The sequence below is a fragment of the Equus przewalskii genome, chromosome 14, assembly GCF_037783145.1.
Source record: "Equus przewalskii isolate Varuska chromosome 14, EquPr2, whole genome shotgun sequence".
NCBI classification, from domain to species: Eukaryota; Metazoa; Chordata; class Mammalia; order Perissodactyla; family Equidae; genus Equus; species Equus przewalskii.
This window is the reverse complement of record NC_091844.1, coordinates 57860522-57876687: the sequence shown is the minus strand read 5'-3', so window position 1 is coordinate 57876687 and position 16166 is coordinate 57860522. Positions and strand designations below refer to the sequence as shown.

General features: G+C 43.3%; 1 protein-coding gene across 3 annotated transcripts in view; it reads left to right on the top strand.

The window, feature by feature from the left end:
- Positions 1-15799, top strand: part of TMEM178A (transmembrane protein 178A) — a 124307-nt gene extending 108508 nt beyond the window's left edge. For 2 of the 3 annotated variants that reach the window (XM_070572854.1, XM_070572852.1), the window contains 3 exons: positions 1085-1198; positions 4038-4175; positions 14821-15799. In XM_070572854.1, the coding sequence (XP_070428955.1) occupies positions 4070-4175; positions 14821-15062 (348 nt within the window). In that variant the 5' untranslated portion in view covers positions 1085-1198; positions 4038-4069 and the 3' untranslated portion in view covers positions 15063-15799. The remainder of the gene's footprint in view (positions 1-1084; positions 1199-4037; positions 4176-14820) is intronic. The other variant, XM_070572853.1, reaches the window with a different exon arrangement.
- Positions 15800-16166: the final 367 nt, after the last annotated feature.

The following is a 16166-nucleotide window of genomic DNA, read 5'->3' as shown; positions in this document are numbered from 1 at the left end:
GAACTATGCTCAAATAGTAATCTCCCCCTTTCGATGCCTGATTTTTTTTAAAAAATCACTTTATTTTTATGCTTACTTAAATTCCACCAGTTAGAGGTTTATTTGCATCTATGAGGGTATTTTTTTAATAGCTGCCAGAGTTAAAGGATCAACATTCACTCATATCTCTTTAAAAATTAATCAGATCACGTTGCATTTATCCGAACAACTGACCAAGATGATTTGTAATGAAAGAAGGAGGTTTTGTTGTGTTTTAATTTGAAGGAAAGGTAGATACTTTCATGGGATTGAGAAGACTTTAGAGGAAAAATAGGCCTATATTAATTTATGCAATAAAAGCGTGGGTTGGAAGGGTGGGTAGGAGAAGGGACGAGATAGATCAATGGGTACATTTGCCCATTTCAAAATATTATGCGTAGGGCTGGCCATGCAACCAGAAAAGGGAGGAAATGTTTTTCTTTCTCCTTTCTACTTTCTATATTACCTTTTCTCCTGGGACCCAGAATTCAGGTTAGTAAAATTCATATGAAGGAATGACGTCAGCTGCCCTGGGGTTAAATAGGCTCCTGGGTTGTCTGGAGACCCAGTCACCACCTAAGCCACCATGTAGAAGGTTGTCTTTATGGAAAAATGTCTTCTAGTTTCCAAATAACACACTTCCTAATAAACTTTTTGGTGCAACCCATTTGAAAGTTCAAATGGGTTGGGTCAAACTCAGACATGTCTAATTTATCTGTGTTAACTTAAAATTCCAAGCTGATTTCTCCCAATCGTCTGTATGCTTTTAGGCCATTTCTCCTTGAGGAGTTTGGCGTTTAGTTAATACAAACTCAATGTTGAAAAATTGAGGGGACTTTAGATCCTTATCAAATTTAATACGTTCAAAAGTGAAACATGGTTTTAAAAATTATTTCATGATTTGGTTTTTACTGCTCTGACTTGCCTCTATTAATGAGAGTAATCAAGAGATTCCTACCCCTTCCCCCCATTCAACCCATGTTAGGATATGTTATCCTGCCCTAGGTCCCCAGAATTCTGTCACAAATGCACAGACTAGTAAGTCGCATTTCTTGTTTCCTTCAAGGTATTGCGCAGCGATGCACGGCTATCAAGTACCACTTTTCTCAGCCAATCCGCTTACGAAACATTCCTTTCAATTTAACCAAGACAATACAGCAAGATGAATGGCATCTGCTTCGTGAGTATTTCTGGGAAAGGGTCAGAGAGGAAATGGTGTCTTTCTGAACAAAAAGTATCCCCACCAGCCCTCTCGGGTTTGGACTGAAAGTTACTGTGCTGATTATATGTGGGCCTCTGGGCCCAATCCAACGTGGTCAGAGACTCAGAGACGCATTTCGCCGTGCTGGGTCACGACTTGTTTACAGAGCCAATGTGTGAAAATTGGGCATGAGGCTTTGTGAGAGTGCAGCGTGTGTGCCCCTCCTGGTGGCATCTGCACACAAGTGGCCTCCTGAGTTTTCTTTAGCAAGTCATTGGTAAGAGGGTCTGCTCTGCCGCTTGTCTTATTTTGTTTATACAACATTCATTTTAACTACTGTGTCTATCTCAGACCTTGGTATTTCTGCTAAAACATCTTCATGAATGTACGTCATAATTTTCTCAGAGTGTGTTTGTTACCTCCACATCTCGATGTCAGGAACTACTCTTTTTCACTGTTAGGAAAATGTGAAACTCTAGAAAGGATCATGCAACGTGACGCTAAAGAGGGCTGATATTTACCTGAAAACTGTTGATCCCTGCTGCCTGGTGATAGATAACTCAGGAAAGCAAAAAACTAGACCAGATTCTTTTCAGCGTTTATCCTAATCAGAGGTTGACATTGTCATTTTCCAATGAAATAAGCCTCAAGGACTTCAGCGATCTTTTTGGTGACCAACGCCACTGCAGAAAGCCAAGCAGGGTCTTGTTTTGTGAGTGTCTCTGCAGGTCAAAAGGCTCTGTTTTGAATCTCAAACACGCAAATGGAAGCTCTTATGATATTGCCACAGCAGTGGTATAATATTATAAATATTATGATTGGCAAATTTAGGACTTGGAAAGTCATTGGCTCCAATGTGGTTTATTTCTTAATAGTGTAAATTCCTGAAAATTCTTTCTTGCTGGCTGATCTTAATGATCGTTTTTCCACAGATCAGAGTTAGAGTGTTAAGTATTCTTGAATCTGAATTCTTTATGAGCATGCTTCGAGTTCGTTGCCTTAATCATCTGTCTAGAAAGCCCCATGATCACTGGTTTTAGTCAGGTGAGAAAAGATCACCACGATCCTGAAAAGCCACTCATCTCTTGCTCTGAGTATGTACCCTGTTACTGCCCAGCAAGACAGTATGTGAGCGTTCTCCTCTTAATCCTTGTTGAGGTTCACATGGAAAGACACTTTTAGCAGTCTCATGTGTGGCTCCTTCTAAGAAAGTCACGCTTGGAGATCTGTACCATGTTTACTAGATAATCTTAACATGTCTGGTACTAATGTGAATCCCGTGTGGATTATATCTGAACCTTATGCCTTTTAATGGTCAGAGAAAATAGAACTATTGCTTAAGCCACTGGGAATTTAGGAGGTTGTCAGCTAATAGTGGCTGAACTGTTATTACATTTCTTCTCCTGCTCAGATGTGGATGTCCCAAAACGACTTATACCCTTAACATTAAACTCAGCCCCTTTAAATTGTCGCTGCCCCTGAGCCCTCGCTCTGTGGTGTCTACACTTCCTCTTCTGGGCAGCGATGCCCTGCTTTAATTTAGATGCCTTGAGCTGGAAATGAGAAATCCTTTGAAAAGAAAAGGATGGTCCATGTGTGACTACGAGCAAGACTGGCAGCTGCTATAATCCACCCTCTAACCCTGTAGGCAGCACCCCTAAGATGCCCAGGAGCCAAGCGAACATCTGACTGGCACTTCCACTTTAGCAGGCCGCCCTCATTTCAAACAGTGGGGCATGCCCCTTGTCTTGGCTCTGTGTGTGCACAGGTGTGCCTGATCCACATGCACTTGCCCAGACCTATTGACTGGCCTCAGGGGCAGCAGACCTATGTTTGGGGTTTCTTGTTTTATGAAGGATCACAGAAATTTAGCTAACAATTTTTAAAATTAGCTTTGTTCAAAAAAAAAAAAAGAAGGGAAGGAAGGAAAGAGAAAGAAGAACTAATAGAAGGAGAGTGGGCAATGGGAGTACTCCTTCAGGGTAGCACCCGGGGTGGAAGGATGTCCAGGTACAGGTAGTCGGTCCGTCTCTTGGTTTTGCCTAGAAGGTGGGGGAGGGACTGGGTTTCCGGCCCAGTGATCACAACTCTGTTTTTGTGATAGACCAAACCTGACAGCTGTGTGTACAGTGGACACTTGACCCGTGGGAACAGACCCTCCTCAACCTGGGGAAACGGGGATTGGGCTGTGGGGCCTTTGTTTAAGGGGAGAGGACGTTTATGAGCAGATGTCGCATATGTGCACTTTGGGCCCTATTTCAGTCCTCACAATTGCCTTCACTTTCTCAAATCCTTTTTGAAAATAGGCAGGCGTAGATGTGGATAATAAATAAAATAATTGGCATCCGTGATGCTCAGGTAAAACCTTGTTTCACTGTAGCTCACTTTTTAGTCTTTTTCTCCAAAGCCAGATTAATTAGAGCCACTACAGTGGTGGCAACTTACATTTCTATTGCTCATTTAAGGATAATAAGGATATTTCTGAAACCCACTTCACTCTCAGTTTACTAAGTAACTTGCTATCATTACCTGAGTTTACCCTGGCATGGTCCTCTGGTCTATTCTCTGCTTGGTGTAGACGCTTCCATGGACTCAGAGAGGGCAGACTCTGACCCCTCCGTGTGTTACACCCCACCTGTCCTCTTATGAAACAGGACAGGTGGCCGAGAATTCCCTGAACCGCCTGGGCTCTGCAGGCCTAAGCCTGCCCGTGAAACTTACTAATTTGCACAGTGTATACAAAGCTGTTCATTCTCTCATTTTCAATGACTCTCCTGCTTCAGCTTCTTCTGAATGTGTGTTTGTGTTCTGAGATCAGACTTAAGAAGACTCACGGCCGGCTTCCTGGGCATGGCTGTGGCCGTCCTGCTCTGCGGCTGCGTTGTGGCCACGGTCAGCTTCTTCTGGGAGGAAAGTTTGACCCAGCACGTGGCCGGGCTCCTTTTCCTCATGACAGGTACGGGGGCCCAACGCCTCAGACTCTCCTCCCCCCGGCAGGAGGGGAGGCTGCTCTGTGTGCAGCTGGCTTCACTCCGTTCTCTCTCTCTGTTAATTTTGTTTTCACTTGTGAGAAAAGCAGCCAGAAGGTCATTTGGCTTTGGTGGGTAATACAGAATTTAAAGAAAACAGCAATGGTAAAAATGCAGCCCTTACTTCTCTATTGTGGCCTCTTAGGTTAGATGGAAATATCTTGGGTTTCATCTCCATATGAGCCAGCTCTGTTTTTTCTGTCTCATTCTTTCATACCGTGCCCATAATCCTGGCCTGGATTCTTGGCAAACATGGGCCACTGCTTATCAGGAGGCCTTGAGGAGAGAGAGGGTGATGCGTCAGCACAAGCCCTCCCCAGCCCCTCAGGTTGAAAGTCAACTCAAAGTACATCTCTTAATGATGGTGTCACTGGTGTCATTTTTATACACAAAACATTCATTCATTTCATCCCACAGGTTTTTTTTTTCTTTGGTGAGGAAGATTTGCCCTGCGCTAACATTCATTGCCAATGGTCCTCCCTTTTTTTTTTCCCCTGAGGAAGATTAGCCATGAGCTAACATCCATGCCAGTCTTCCTCTACTTTGTATGTGGGATGCCTCTACAGCATGACTGATAAATGAAATAGGTCCTCACCTGGGATCCAAACCCGTGAACCTGGGCCACCGAAGCAGAGTGTGTGGAACTTTAACCACTCAGCCACAGGGCCGGCCCCTCCACAGATATTTTTTGAGGACTTACTATGTAGCAGGCACTGCTCTAGGGACTAGAGACGCAATGAAGAGGGCAGACAAAAATCCTCCATTTTTGTTGTGGGGAGGCATAAACGATAAGTTGTGATGGTGACAAAAGCTGTAGGAAAATAAATCTGGGCCGCCGAAGTGGAGTGCGGGAACTTAACCACTACCCCACCGGGATGGCCCGTGGGTTAGTGTATGTTGAGCCGTAGAAAGAAGACCAGGGTGGCTGGAAGGCAGGGGAGGAAAGGAGAGTGTCATGTGAGGTGGGCGAAGCAGGCAGTGTCTCGGGTTTTAATCTGAGGGTGATGGAAGCCACCAGAAGGTTTTAAGCAGAAGAGTGACTCGATCTTAAAGCAGGAGATTGGAAGAGGGTGTGTGGAGACGTGACCGTGGTCTTTTTGGTTAGCAGGTGAAGGATATTTTTGTCTGAAAAGAAATCAGGAGCTGAGCTGACAGCTAACACTGACTCATGGTGGTTGCAGGAAAGAAACCCTTCCTTCTTTCTGCTCGTTCACAAAAAATTAGTGTATTAGTGATTAATGAATGCCAAATTAAAAGTTCCGTAAAGTACACTCGGTATCAGAACTACTATTACTCTAGACATGTAGCCATTAAAAAAATTTTTTTTATTTATTTATGTATTTTGGGGAAGATTAGCCCTGAGCTAACATCTGCTGCTAATCCTCCTCTTTTTGCTGAGGAAGACTGGCCTTAAGCTAACATCCGTGCCCATCTTCCTGTATTTTATATGTGGCACGCCTGCCACAGCATGGTTTGCCAAGCGGTGCCATGTCTGCACCTGGGATCCAAACTGGTGAACCCTGGGCCGCTGAAGTGGAAGGTGCGAACTTAACCACTGCACCACTGGGCCGGCCCTGACATGTAGCCATTTTAAATAACCTTATTTCCACTTCCCTGGAGTTCTTTGCTCAGGTGGCCATGACAGGATTTTCTAGCACTTATCACTGTAATGGGTCTCCTACTCAGGCCCGTGTTAACTGGAGGCCCCAGAACCACTCTGTGGCTGACACCGTTTTCTGTCTGTCTGTCTTTCAGGTCTGACAGGTAGGTGGCGCTTTGCTTTCTGGTGAGGTCAGCCAAACCGTGGCCTAAGAAACCCAATTCACTGGCAGGGGCCCTTCCTTCTAACTCCCACCTGCCCCTTTCCTGCTCCATGAGGTGGTGGTGTAACCGGCAATGATCTGGAATGTGGATCATCATTGTGAGCATCCTGACGGACCATTCCGAAGTTCCATGGCCTCTGAAGAGTTGTGAGCTGAAAACCAACTTAGGTTTTCCAGATTTGGGTGACTACACAGTGGCTGCCAGGACTGTAGCTAAAATTCTAGTTCCTGAGGTTTTAGAGTAGGATTTGAGCCCTTAGGACCAGCCATCCAGGGCCTGCCTAAGGGATTTATTTAAAATCCAAATTATAGAATGAGTGGGCGAGGGTGGCAAAGAATCAGAGGCCTGTGCTTCTCAGAGGATTTCTTTAAGCCTCTGCTGGGGCTCAATGCTCATTAAAAATCTCCCCCATTTTCTCCCATCCCTTTATTACTTGAGCCCCTATTTTGCTGACTCTTGTTCCCATATACATCAAAGAAGTGCAGATTCACTTCCCCCCAACCCTGCAAAGGCCCCACATCACATCCCCTTGTCAGGAAAGTGAGAGAAGCTCTGGATCCAATAGAAACCCCAGTAGTAATAGCTTTTAAAGGACAGTTTTAATATGAGTAAGGCATGAATAATTTAGGATGCTCTTAGCATATAAAATAATCGTTAGCATTAAAATAAATCACAGGGCCATAAAAGCCAGAGCTGGTAGTGTTCCTTGGGAGGTCGAGGGGCTGGTTTGGTTGTGGAGGAAAGGAGAGTGGAGTTCAGCTGTGGGTTGGCTGGAGGAGAGCGAGGAAGAGTCTGCTCAGCCACTTCCCCCTTTTCCTGCTCAGCCCTTGTTTCTGATCCTTACGTGGACCGTACCTCCGGGCCAGACTGGCTCAGGGGTCCTCAGGGTTTGTCTCAAAAGCCCTGTGCAATCGTTAAGCAAAGATAAAACAAGTAAAGCAATAGCCGTAATAATAAAAACTCACAACAGCCAAAACACCACCCCAAACTTATAAACTTGATGTTTGATAACCAGTCCTGAAGAACTAACAGACACAACATAAGATTGCTTTGCTTTTGGTTGGCCAAACAACATTTTTGGAATAAAGGGAAATCCACTTATAGATCCTGCCACCTGAAAAATGAGTTTGCGTAAATATTTTCTTTATTCTGGACCAAATCTTGCTTATGTGTTGGAAGTAAGGAAGGAAAGAGGGAAGGAACGATGGAAAGAAAGAAAAGAAAGGAAGGAAGGGAAAAAAGGAAGGAAGGAAGAGAAAGGAAAAAAGGAAGGAAGAAACAAAAAAATTGGACCATTATCACATGGAAAGTATTTAGTCTTCTGGGCTTCCACTGAGCATCATACCATAAACATTCCCCATGTTTCCACATTGTTCTCGACTCAGTTTTTTTTTTGAGGAAGATTAGCCCTGAGCTAACATCTGCTGCCAATCCTGCTCTTTTTTGCTGAGGAAGATTGGCCCTGAGCTAACATCCGTGCCCATCCTCCTCTACTTTATATGTGGGACTCCTGCCACAGCATGGCTTGACAAGTGGTGCGTAGGTCTGTACCTGGGATCCGAATAAGTGAACCCTGGCCCCTGCTGAAGCGGAACATGCGAACTTAACTGCTGTGCCACTGGGCTGGCCCCTCTGCTTAGTTTTTTATAGCTTTGTGTGTGTGTGTGTGAGGAATATTGGTCCTGAGCTAGCATCTGTTGCCAATCTCCCTCTTTTTTTTTGACTTCTCCAAAGTCCCAGTACACAGTTGTATATCCTAGTTGCAGGTCATTCTAGTTCTTCTATGTGGTATGCTGCCATAGTGTGGTTTGATGAGCAGTGCGTAGGTCCATCCCCAGGATCTGAACCAGTGAACCGTGGGCCACCAAAGCAGAGTGCACGAACTTAACCACTTGGCGACAAGGCTGGCCCCTTAATTGCTTTCAATCGCTGCATGTTTTTCCATGGAGTGGATATGCTGTTTTGTGTTCATCTGTTCCCTTCCTGTGGGGTTTAGGGAGGCTTGTTTTATTTTTGCTACTACAGATAATGCCTTTACATTTCCTCTGTGAACACCGAGATAACTATGTTAATCCATCACAAGAGATAAATTAGCTGTTGGACCCTCACATGCAGTACCAGGAGATGAGAGCAAACAAGGGTTAAAGGAATTGATTTTAATTAAGCAGAAATGTCTTCAGCAGCCCTAGTCAGCGTCACTCCCACAGAGTTTTGATGCTAAACTTAGCCCCATCTAATGCGCTGGCATCTTCATTCTCCGCCTGAACTTATTAGCCAAACCTTCAATGAAGAACATCAGTGCTGTGACAGTTTGAGATGTTAAAATGGAAACTTTGAAACAATCTTTCTCCTTCTGCCTTATTGCATGCAGATAGTTCTTGATTACCCACGTGTGGAACAGCCGTGCTGCCGACTGTCAATTCTCATCACTTCTCATCGGGAGTCAGGTTCTCAACTCCTTCCTCCTCCTTGGGGTCTCTCAAGGGCTCCTCCAGAAGGGCCAGGGGCAGGCATCACATTCCCCAGGGGCCCCAGATGTAGCATGTGTTTTCATGGCCTGTGAGGTTACACACACAGAGGGTCACAGAGGCGTAGACAGAGGACTGAGGGGATAAGACACTCATCTCCCAGCTGTGAGCCGCTGCCCATTGCTGGACCACACTGCTTTCAGGACGCTGTGAATGAGTATTCCCATCAACATTAAATGATGCATTCTATTAGATTGCCATAGTGATACAGTGATAATGATTATAATTTGTTATAAATATAAATATTTGAAAGGGTTAATTTATTCAATGCAAACGTTTTTAAATACAATTTCTATGTCTTTGTTGTAGAGTTTGTATACACTGGGAGTCTCAAAAATTGGATAAAGCTTGGGCCTCCCCTGAGGGTGGCCTCACTGCTCACTGGATCCACTCCCCTTCCCAGGCTGTGCCCTGAGCGGCCACTGCCCATGAGGCAGGGCCTTCCAGCGGGCTTTGTGACAGCAGATAAAGAAGGGATAGAGCCTAGACAGCCCCAGCAAAGCCCAGGGACAGTTCACACCTGTGCTTTTTATGCATTCCTTTGCTTCACTGTGTTCAAATTAAAAAAGACTCCACTATAGTAGATGTATTAGATTATCTAAGTTATCCATTGATTATGACCTAAACCCTTGGGGTCAGGTGTGTTTTGGAATTCAGGATTTTTAAGTTTTATTTTAGAAAGGTAGTATGGTACATATATATATATGTTCTATCATCTAACACCCTCAGCCGGGGCTGAAATCAAATACATTAACATTTCTGCAGCAAAACATATGAATATTCATACTAAGCAGGATCTATAAAGACTATAAATAACCCATGTCACATCAGGTCAGCTTTGCCATTAAATGAGATTGCTGCAATCTTTCAGAAGAAGATTGGAGGTTTTCTGGATTTGATCATTGCAGCTTGTAGATCCTTTATTATTTTTTTTTAAGTTTTGTCTGTCTCTATTTGTCCCCCCTCCAGTCATTTAGTTGACAACTTAGGAATGGCTTTTTGAGCAATCTGTGTGAAAGGTAGCATGAGGCATTTTTTTTCTGGAATTGCAAAGAGACCGAAATGAGGGGCAGGCCATTTTTTGAAGGAGTGAAAAAAAAAAATCAATGTTTGTGCCTTTGGGTGTTGCAGTCACGTTATTTATCAAGCAGGCTAACCAGGGTGAAGCAGCCTCCACTCCTTTCAGCCTTTTAAGCACATCAAAGGAGGATGGTCAAAAGAGCGGGCCCAGTTACCCTAATTACATCTCACCAGCTGGCTACAGGCACCAGGAAGACTTCGGGGAAGGAAATTATTTAGATGATCTGGGATGGCAGCATAAATTTACTTCTGTCCTGATCCACAAGTATCCCTTCCAGCCCTGTAATTCTGTGATATCTTGGTATCTTCTAATTAAGAATATTGGCAGAAAACCTTTTAATATTTTATAAGAAAAGTAGTGGCATACAGGGCTTTTCAGAACCAGTAGTTATTCACTCTTTGGAAGATGCTACCAGCAATAGCCGGGACCCATCTTGGGACTCAGCAAGCTCTTCCCTTGTGCCACCAGCTGGGCTGGAGAGTGTCAGTGGTACCACAGGTAACTTCTGCCTGGGCAGGGGAGAAGCGAAAGGGAAGGGAAAACCTGAGAGAAGAATGGAGGAGAGGCAACCTCTCTCGTGGGTTTTTAGGAAGGACCATTAGATTTTGAACTTTTTGACTGCAGCGTTGCTACCTGATTTATCTTCTCATATCCTGTTCCATACCTTGCATTAACTAGATGCTACGGACAAAAATGCAGCATTCTCTGAAAGAGCTTGCTATGTAGGTTAGTCCTGCATGGGGCACTTTGGCATGAACTGGTTCTGAGGTTGGTAGAGCTCAGTGCATCGCAGAGCTTGATTTTGTCCAGCAGGTTTTGTTGACTCCATGTGCTCCGCTCTGTTAGACGCTGTGAAGAACTTATGGGAAGTGTAGAAGGTCTCCACTACCTTTCCCTGAGATGCGTGCTGGAAAGTGGAGTGGAAAGAACTCCTGGGGTTCTTGACCACGTTGACGTCAAACCATTGATGGCTGTGACCAACAGGGAGTCATTAAACTAAACTGTCTCTAAGATAATCAGAGCTGGATCTGGGACATAGTAGATGCTTGATAAAGAATTCTTGAATAACTGATTAAATAACATCTAAAATAGTAAAACCTTGCTTAGACCTATAAAAGGGATAGAAATATACTTCGTAATTGACTACACACACACGCGCACACACACACTCTCACACACATGATGTTATGGGCTCAATTGTGTGTCCCCAAAATTCTTATGTTGACGTCCTAACCCCTAGTACCTCGGAATGTGACTGTATTTGGAGAGAGGGTCTTTATAGTGGTAATTCAGTTAAAATGAGGTCATTAGGATGGGCCGTAATCCTATACTATGACTGGTGTCCTGGTAAGAGGAGGAAATTTGGACATAGACAGTTACAGAGGGAAGACTGTGTGAAGGCACAGGGAGAAGACAGCCATCCACGCCAAGGAGAGAGGCCTTGGAAGAAATCCACCCCACCAGCAGTTTGATCTCAGACTTCCAGCCTCCAGAATTGTGAGAAAATAAATTTCTGTTGTGTCGGCCACTTAGTCTGTGGTACTTTGCTGTGGCAGCCCGAGCAAACCAATACGCATGGGTACTGTAAGACGAGTATATGGAACTAAAATAGAAGTCCACCGCATCAAAGCTGACCGAAGACTGAGAATCCAGCCACAACAAAGATGTTTTCATCATTTAAACAACACTTTTTCTTGGTGTCTTCAAAGTTAGAAGGTTCTTTTTCCCTTTTAAAAATATCTTGAATGGGTTAGAACTCTTTTACAAAAGCTTGTTGGAAACATTGCCAAGAGTGCTTTATCTCCTCTCAGGACGTTTCCCTGTAATCATCAGAAACAGTCCTGCTCATCCCACAAATAATAGCTGTGGCAGCTGGATGCTTGCAAACGTTCTTAGGGATGCGAGGGTCTGAAGAGGAGGAACTCGGAGATATGCTCTTTTGTCAATCTTTGCTCTTCTCTTCTTCAGAACAACTTCAGGAGCATCTCGGAAGGAGGAAAACTGTCCCGAAGGGCCTGTGGGGGCCTTTGTGGGAAGCGGGAGGGGCAGACAGAGGCATATCTGTGGGCTCCTAGGAACCCTCCCCACCATTCTCAGCTGCGTGAGGAAAGGCTGCAGAAAATAAAGCAGGTTTTCATCCAGGTTTGATGAGCGCCCTATTCCAAAAAGAACTTAAGTGGCACAGAGATGCGTATAATATTTCATGATAAAATAAATACAAATAAGTCTAAAAATAAGACAAAGGAGCAATCAGGTTTGCAAGTCAAGATGGATCCAAGAGTGAGAGCAGCAGCAAATAGCATGATGTGAAGTCCCCAACTTCTGCTCACCGTGGACCACTGATTTAGCGTTAGGGCGTTTCAGCTCCCTGGCAACTTAGTCAAAGAAAGAAATCCTGTTAGTGACATCATTCACAGTGTCCATGAGGTACCCACAAAGCAAGTGCCCTGGGAAAGCACAACTGTTCACGACAGCAAGGGCAGAGAAAATCATCCTCTTGGTTAAGTCCTCGGGTTAGATTGTTTTCTATAATCCTTGTGTATTCAGTGTGAACTGGTGGTGTTATGCTAAAATTCATTTCACCCAAAATAATTTTATGGAGTTGGCAGGGGAGAGGTGATAATAAAATCAATGTTTAGTGTAAAATCAAAGGGAGTATATAAAGAAAGAAAAATCCATGACATTCTATATTTTATTTAGTTGCATAATACTGAGTACTAGATTCATTAGGAAGTTTGGGGAAATGTTCTTGCTCTATGCCTTACTTTGGAATAACAGAATCACAGAAATTTGATGCTATAAGGGACTTCAGTAACCAGGTCCCCCAGTTTTTTTTTCCTAGATAAACTAAGAAGGTTCAGAGATGTTAGGTAATTTCAAGGTCACGCAGTGATTCGTAGTAGATCTGGGGACCAGAATACACATTTCCTGCATCCCAGCCCAATGCATTTGGACATCAAAGAATGCTTAAAAGTCCAAGCTTGAACTCAAGCTTTCAGAGGTTGCTAAAACCACATTACTGGTAAAAAGCCTTGCTTTTAGGCATTCAGCTGTGTGCAGTTAAATGCAGAGTAGAGTTTTTTGTCCTGTGAACAGGTCATTGTTCCATTATATTTTACCTGTTGATACTCCAGAGATCAATTTTTTCTAACCGCCTTCTTGTTCTGTCACCAGCATTCGTTAGAAGGACCTTGTTTTATATTAAACGTTGTCTTTGCTTTGATGCCAGAGAAAACATTCATGGGGATATAAGAAAATTTGCTCTTCGCAAGGTTTGAAAGCAGCAGAGTATTCTTTTTTGACTGGTCCACTCCTTTATGAAAAAATTATTTCCATCATGTTCTTTCTTTGGAGAACTCATGGTGGTATGTTTCCCGTAGTAATCTGGAGCAAGGAATCGGAAGCTAAGATTTTATCCTTTTTAGAATAACAGAATCACTTTAGAGTTTAAAAACAGAATTAAGCAGAGTGGGAAATACCAAATTATCTCAGATCAAGTGTCCTTTTAATTTAAAACATTTCTTTTCTAAATGCTCATTTGGAAAAGGATTCAGGCAATGTGCCCTTATGTGATTTGAGTGCAGGCAGACTCCTAGTGCTTAAAAATGGCATTAAGGTGATCTTTATTTCCTCTCAACAGCTGTCTGCTCTGAGTTTGTTTTTCTGCTAGTGTTTCTGACCCCAAAAGCTCTATTTAAAAAAGGGGGTTGGGGGGGTCTGGCCCGCTGGCGTATTGGTTAAGTTCACACGTTCCGCTTCGGTAGCCCAGGGTTCGCTGGTTTGGATCCCGGGTGCGGACATGGCACCGCTTGGCAAGCCATGCTGTGGTAGGCGTCCCACATATAAAGTAGAGGAAGATGGGCACGGATGTTAGCTCAGGGCCAGTCTTCCTCAGCAAAAAGAGGAGGATTAGCAGCAGATGTTAGCTCAGGGCTAATCTTTCCCAAATCTGTGTCTCTGTTTCCCATGGAGATGCTGAATATTTCCCCAAGATTCCCAAAGCAATTTTCCAGCAAGTGGATGTAACCTCCACTGTACACAGGGGTAAACTGAAATATGAAGAAGAGATGTGTAGGACTCGGAACTGAGCTGGACATTCTGATACTTCACTGGGTGCCAGTTTCTGTTTCCATTACCCACCGTCAGCTCAGCAGCCGCCTCATTCTGATCCCATGCCCATTCAAAAGAAGCATCCTTGGGGGTCCGTTGTGGTGGAACGGAAGCATCTGCATCCTCGGTGCATCACTTGAACACTAAAAATCCTGTGTTTTGGACTTTTGAAGCACTTCTATCAGTCTTGATTTTAGTGTTCTGGAAGGACAATTGTACATACATGCGTTGATATAAAAAAGTAAAGTTTTGGCTCTGTTCATTTTCCTTGTGTCACCCAAATATTCCCTACATTCTGAGTGGTTGAAGTGTATGATCTGCTTACTCAGCTGTTTTACATCAATTCCAGCTTTCCAGATTTAATTTATATTATTTAAAAGCTTTTATTCATTCATTTAAAAAAAAAAAAACCCAAAAAACCCCACAACGATTTGTTGAGGCCCTAGAATGTGCCAGGCTCTGTGCCTTAAAAAATGATTTAACACTTGTAAAAATTCATTTAAAATATTATTTACAGGCAACATGGTAAACACTAATGATGGTAGTAATTGAAAAAGAAAGCAGACTTTGTATGATGATTGCAACTTTACAAAAATATGTCAAATCAGGTATAGAACAAAGGGAAATGAAAACTCTTTTGCATCACATTTGAGTGATTACAGAAGATTTTTTTCCCTTAAAGTAATTAGAATTTTTATTAAGTTGTTTTTAAGAATAAAAAACAAAAATAAATTCAAGTATACATACCATTCAAGCAAGATAATTCTGAATAATTCAGGTTACCAGCACTTTCCCCTGTCTGTCTCTTTCACTCCCATATCTTCAGTAACTAATGTACGGTCTGGCACATAAAGGTTTTGCCAATGTTTGTTGAATGAAGTAATTCAAGTGAAACAATTATAGATCCTTTATTAATTTGGAGGGATCGCCTCATCAGTTGATCTGATTTTCACAAAGGCCTGTCTGGCATTTGCCTTGTAGCAGGCAAAACAGTAACTGATCATTCTGCTCTCTTTGTGTTATTTATAGGGATATTTTGCACCATTTCCCTCTGCACTTACGCTGCCAGCATCTCCTATGATTTGAACCGGCTCCCGAAGCTAATTTATAGCCTGCCTGATGATGTGGAACATGGCTACAGCTGGTCCATCTTTTGCGCCTGGTGCAGTTTAGGCTTTATTGTGGCAGCTGGAGGTCTCTGCATCGCCTATCCATTTATTAGCCGGACCAAGATTGCACATCTAAAGTCTGGCAGGGACTCCACGGTATGACTGCCCACCCTCAAGTTCACTGCTCGGTGACCCGTCCACAGTGCGGACAACTCCTGAGGGGCACGGAGCAGAGTCTGCGTCAGGATCCCAAGCACAAAATGGTCTTTTACATTCCAGCCTGTTGCCTGCCAGCCCTTTCTGGATGACTGATATGAAATCATGCAAAACCTCCATACCTTTCTAAGGACAAGCCTACTGTGGATTCAAGTGCTTTAATGACTATTTATGCTTTGACTGTGAGAAATAGGGAGCAGTGCCATGGGACATTTCCAGGTTTAGAAAAAGAGGAAACAGCAATGGAAAAATTTGTATGATTGCCATTTATTTCGGAAAGTTTGTATATAACAATTACCTGAGAGTCGTTTCTATTTGCAAAAGGATTCGTAACAAAGCAAGTATAATTTTCTTGTCATTGGACCATGCTTGTTAAATTTTAATGCAGCACCTTCAGCACTTGTCCTAATGGTGTCTTCTTGGGTCCGCACCAAATATTGGTGCATTATTTGTGGATGTTCCTTGTCACAGGAAGATTCTTCTTCTGTTGCCTTATTTATTTTTTTTAATTGAAGTCTCTTCTCTGTCTTTGTGTGGGAATCAAAATCATAAGGAAAACAGATGAACCGTGTAAGAGCTACTCTGTGACACTATGCAGTATTGTTTGAAGTCCTCTCTGTTGTTCAACCTCTGTCTCTTTATGTTAACTGGATTTCTGCAATAAACGGCTGCCCCCTTGTTAATCTGGCTTTGTTTTCCTGGCTTTCAGCTGTGGCAACAGGCCTCCCTAGCCATATGGACAGGGGAGAGCTGTTGTTTTCATAAGACTCTTATTAAGCCTTACGAAGTGCATCATTTCCACTAGGTTGGTCATTATTATTTATCTTTTGTAGCAACCACACACTTGATAGTGACAAAAGATGCCATCTTCAAACTTCTTTTAAGACCTTACCATAGTATTTTAAATTTTCTTCTCTCTCTCTCTCTCTCCCTTTATCATTGGCCTGGTACTTGGGGAGCGAAAAGGATACCTTGTCCTTGGCCCTCCCAGGCCCGTAGGTTTCAGCCTTGGCTGAATCATCCGGTGAATTTTTGAGTGCTACCTAGAAT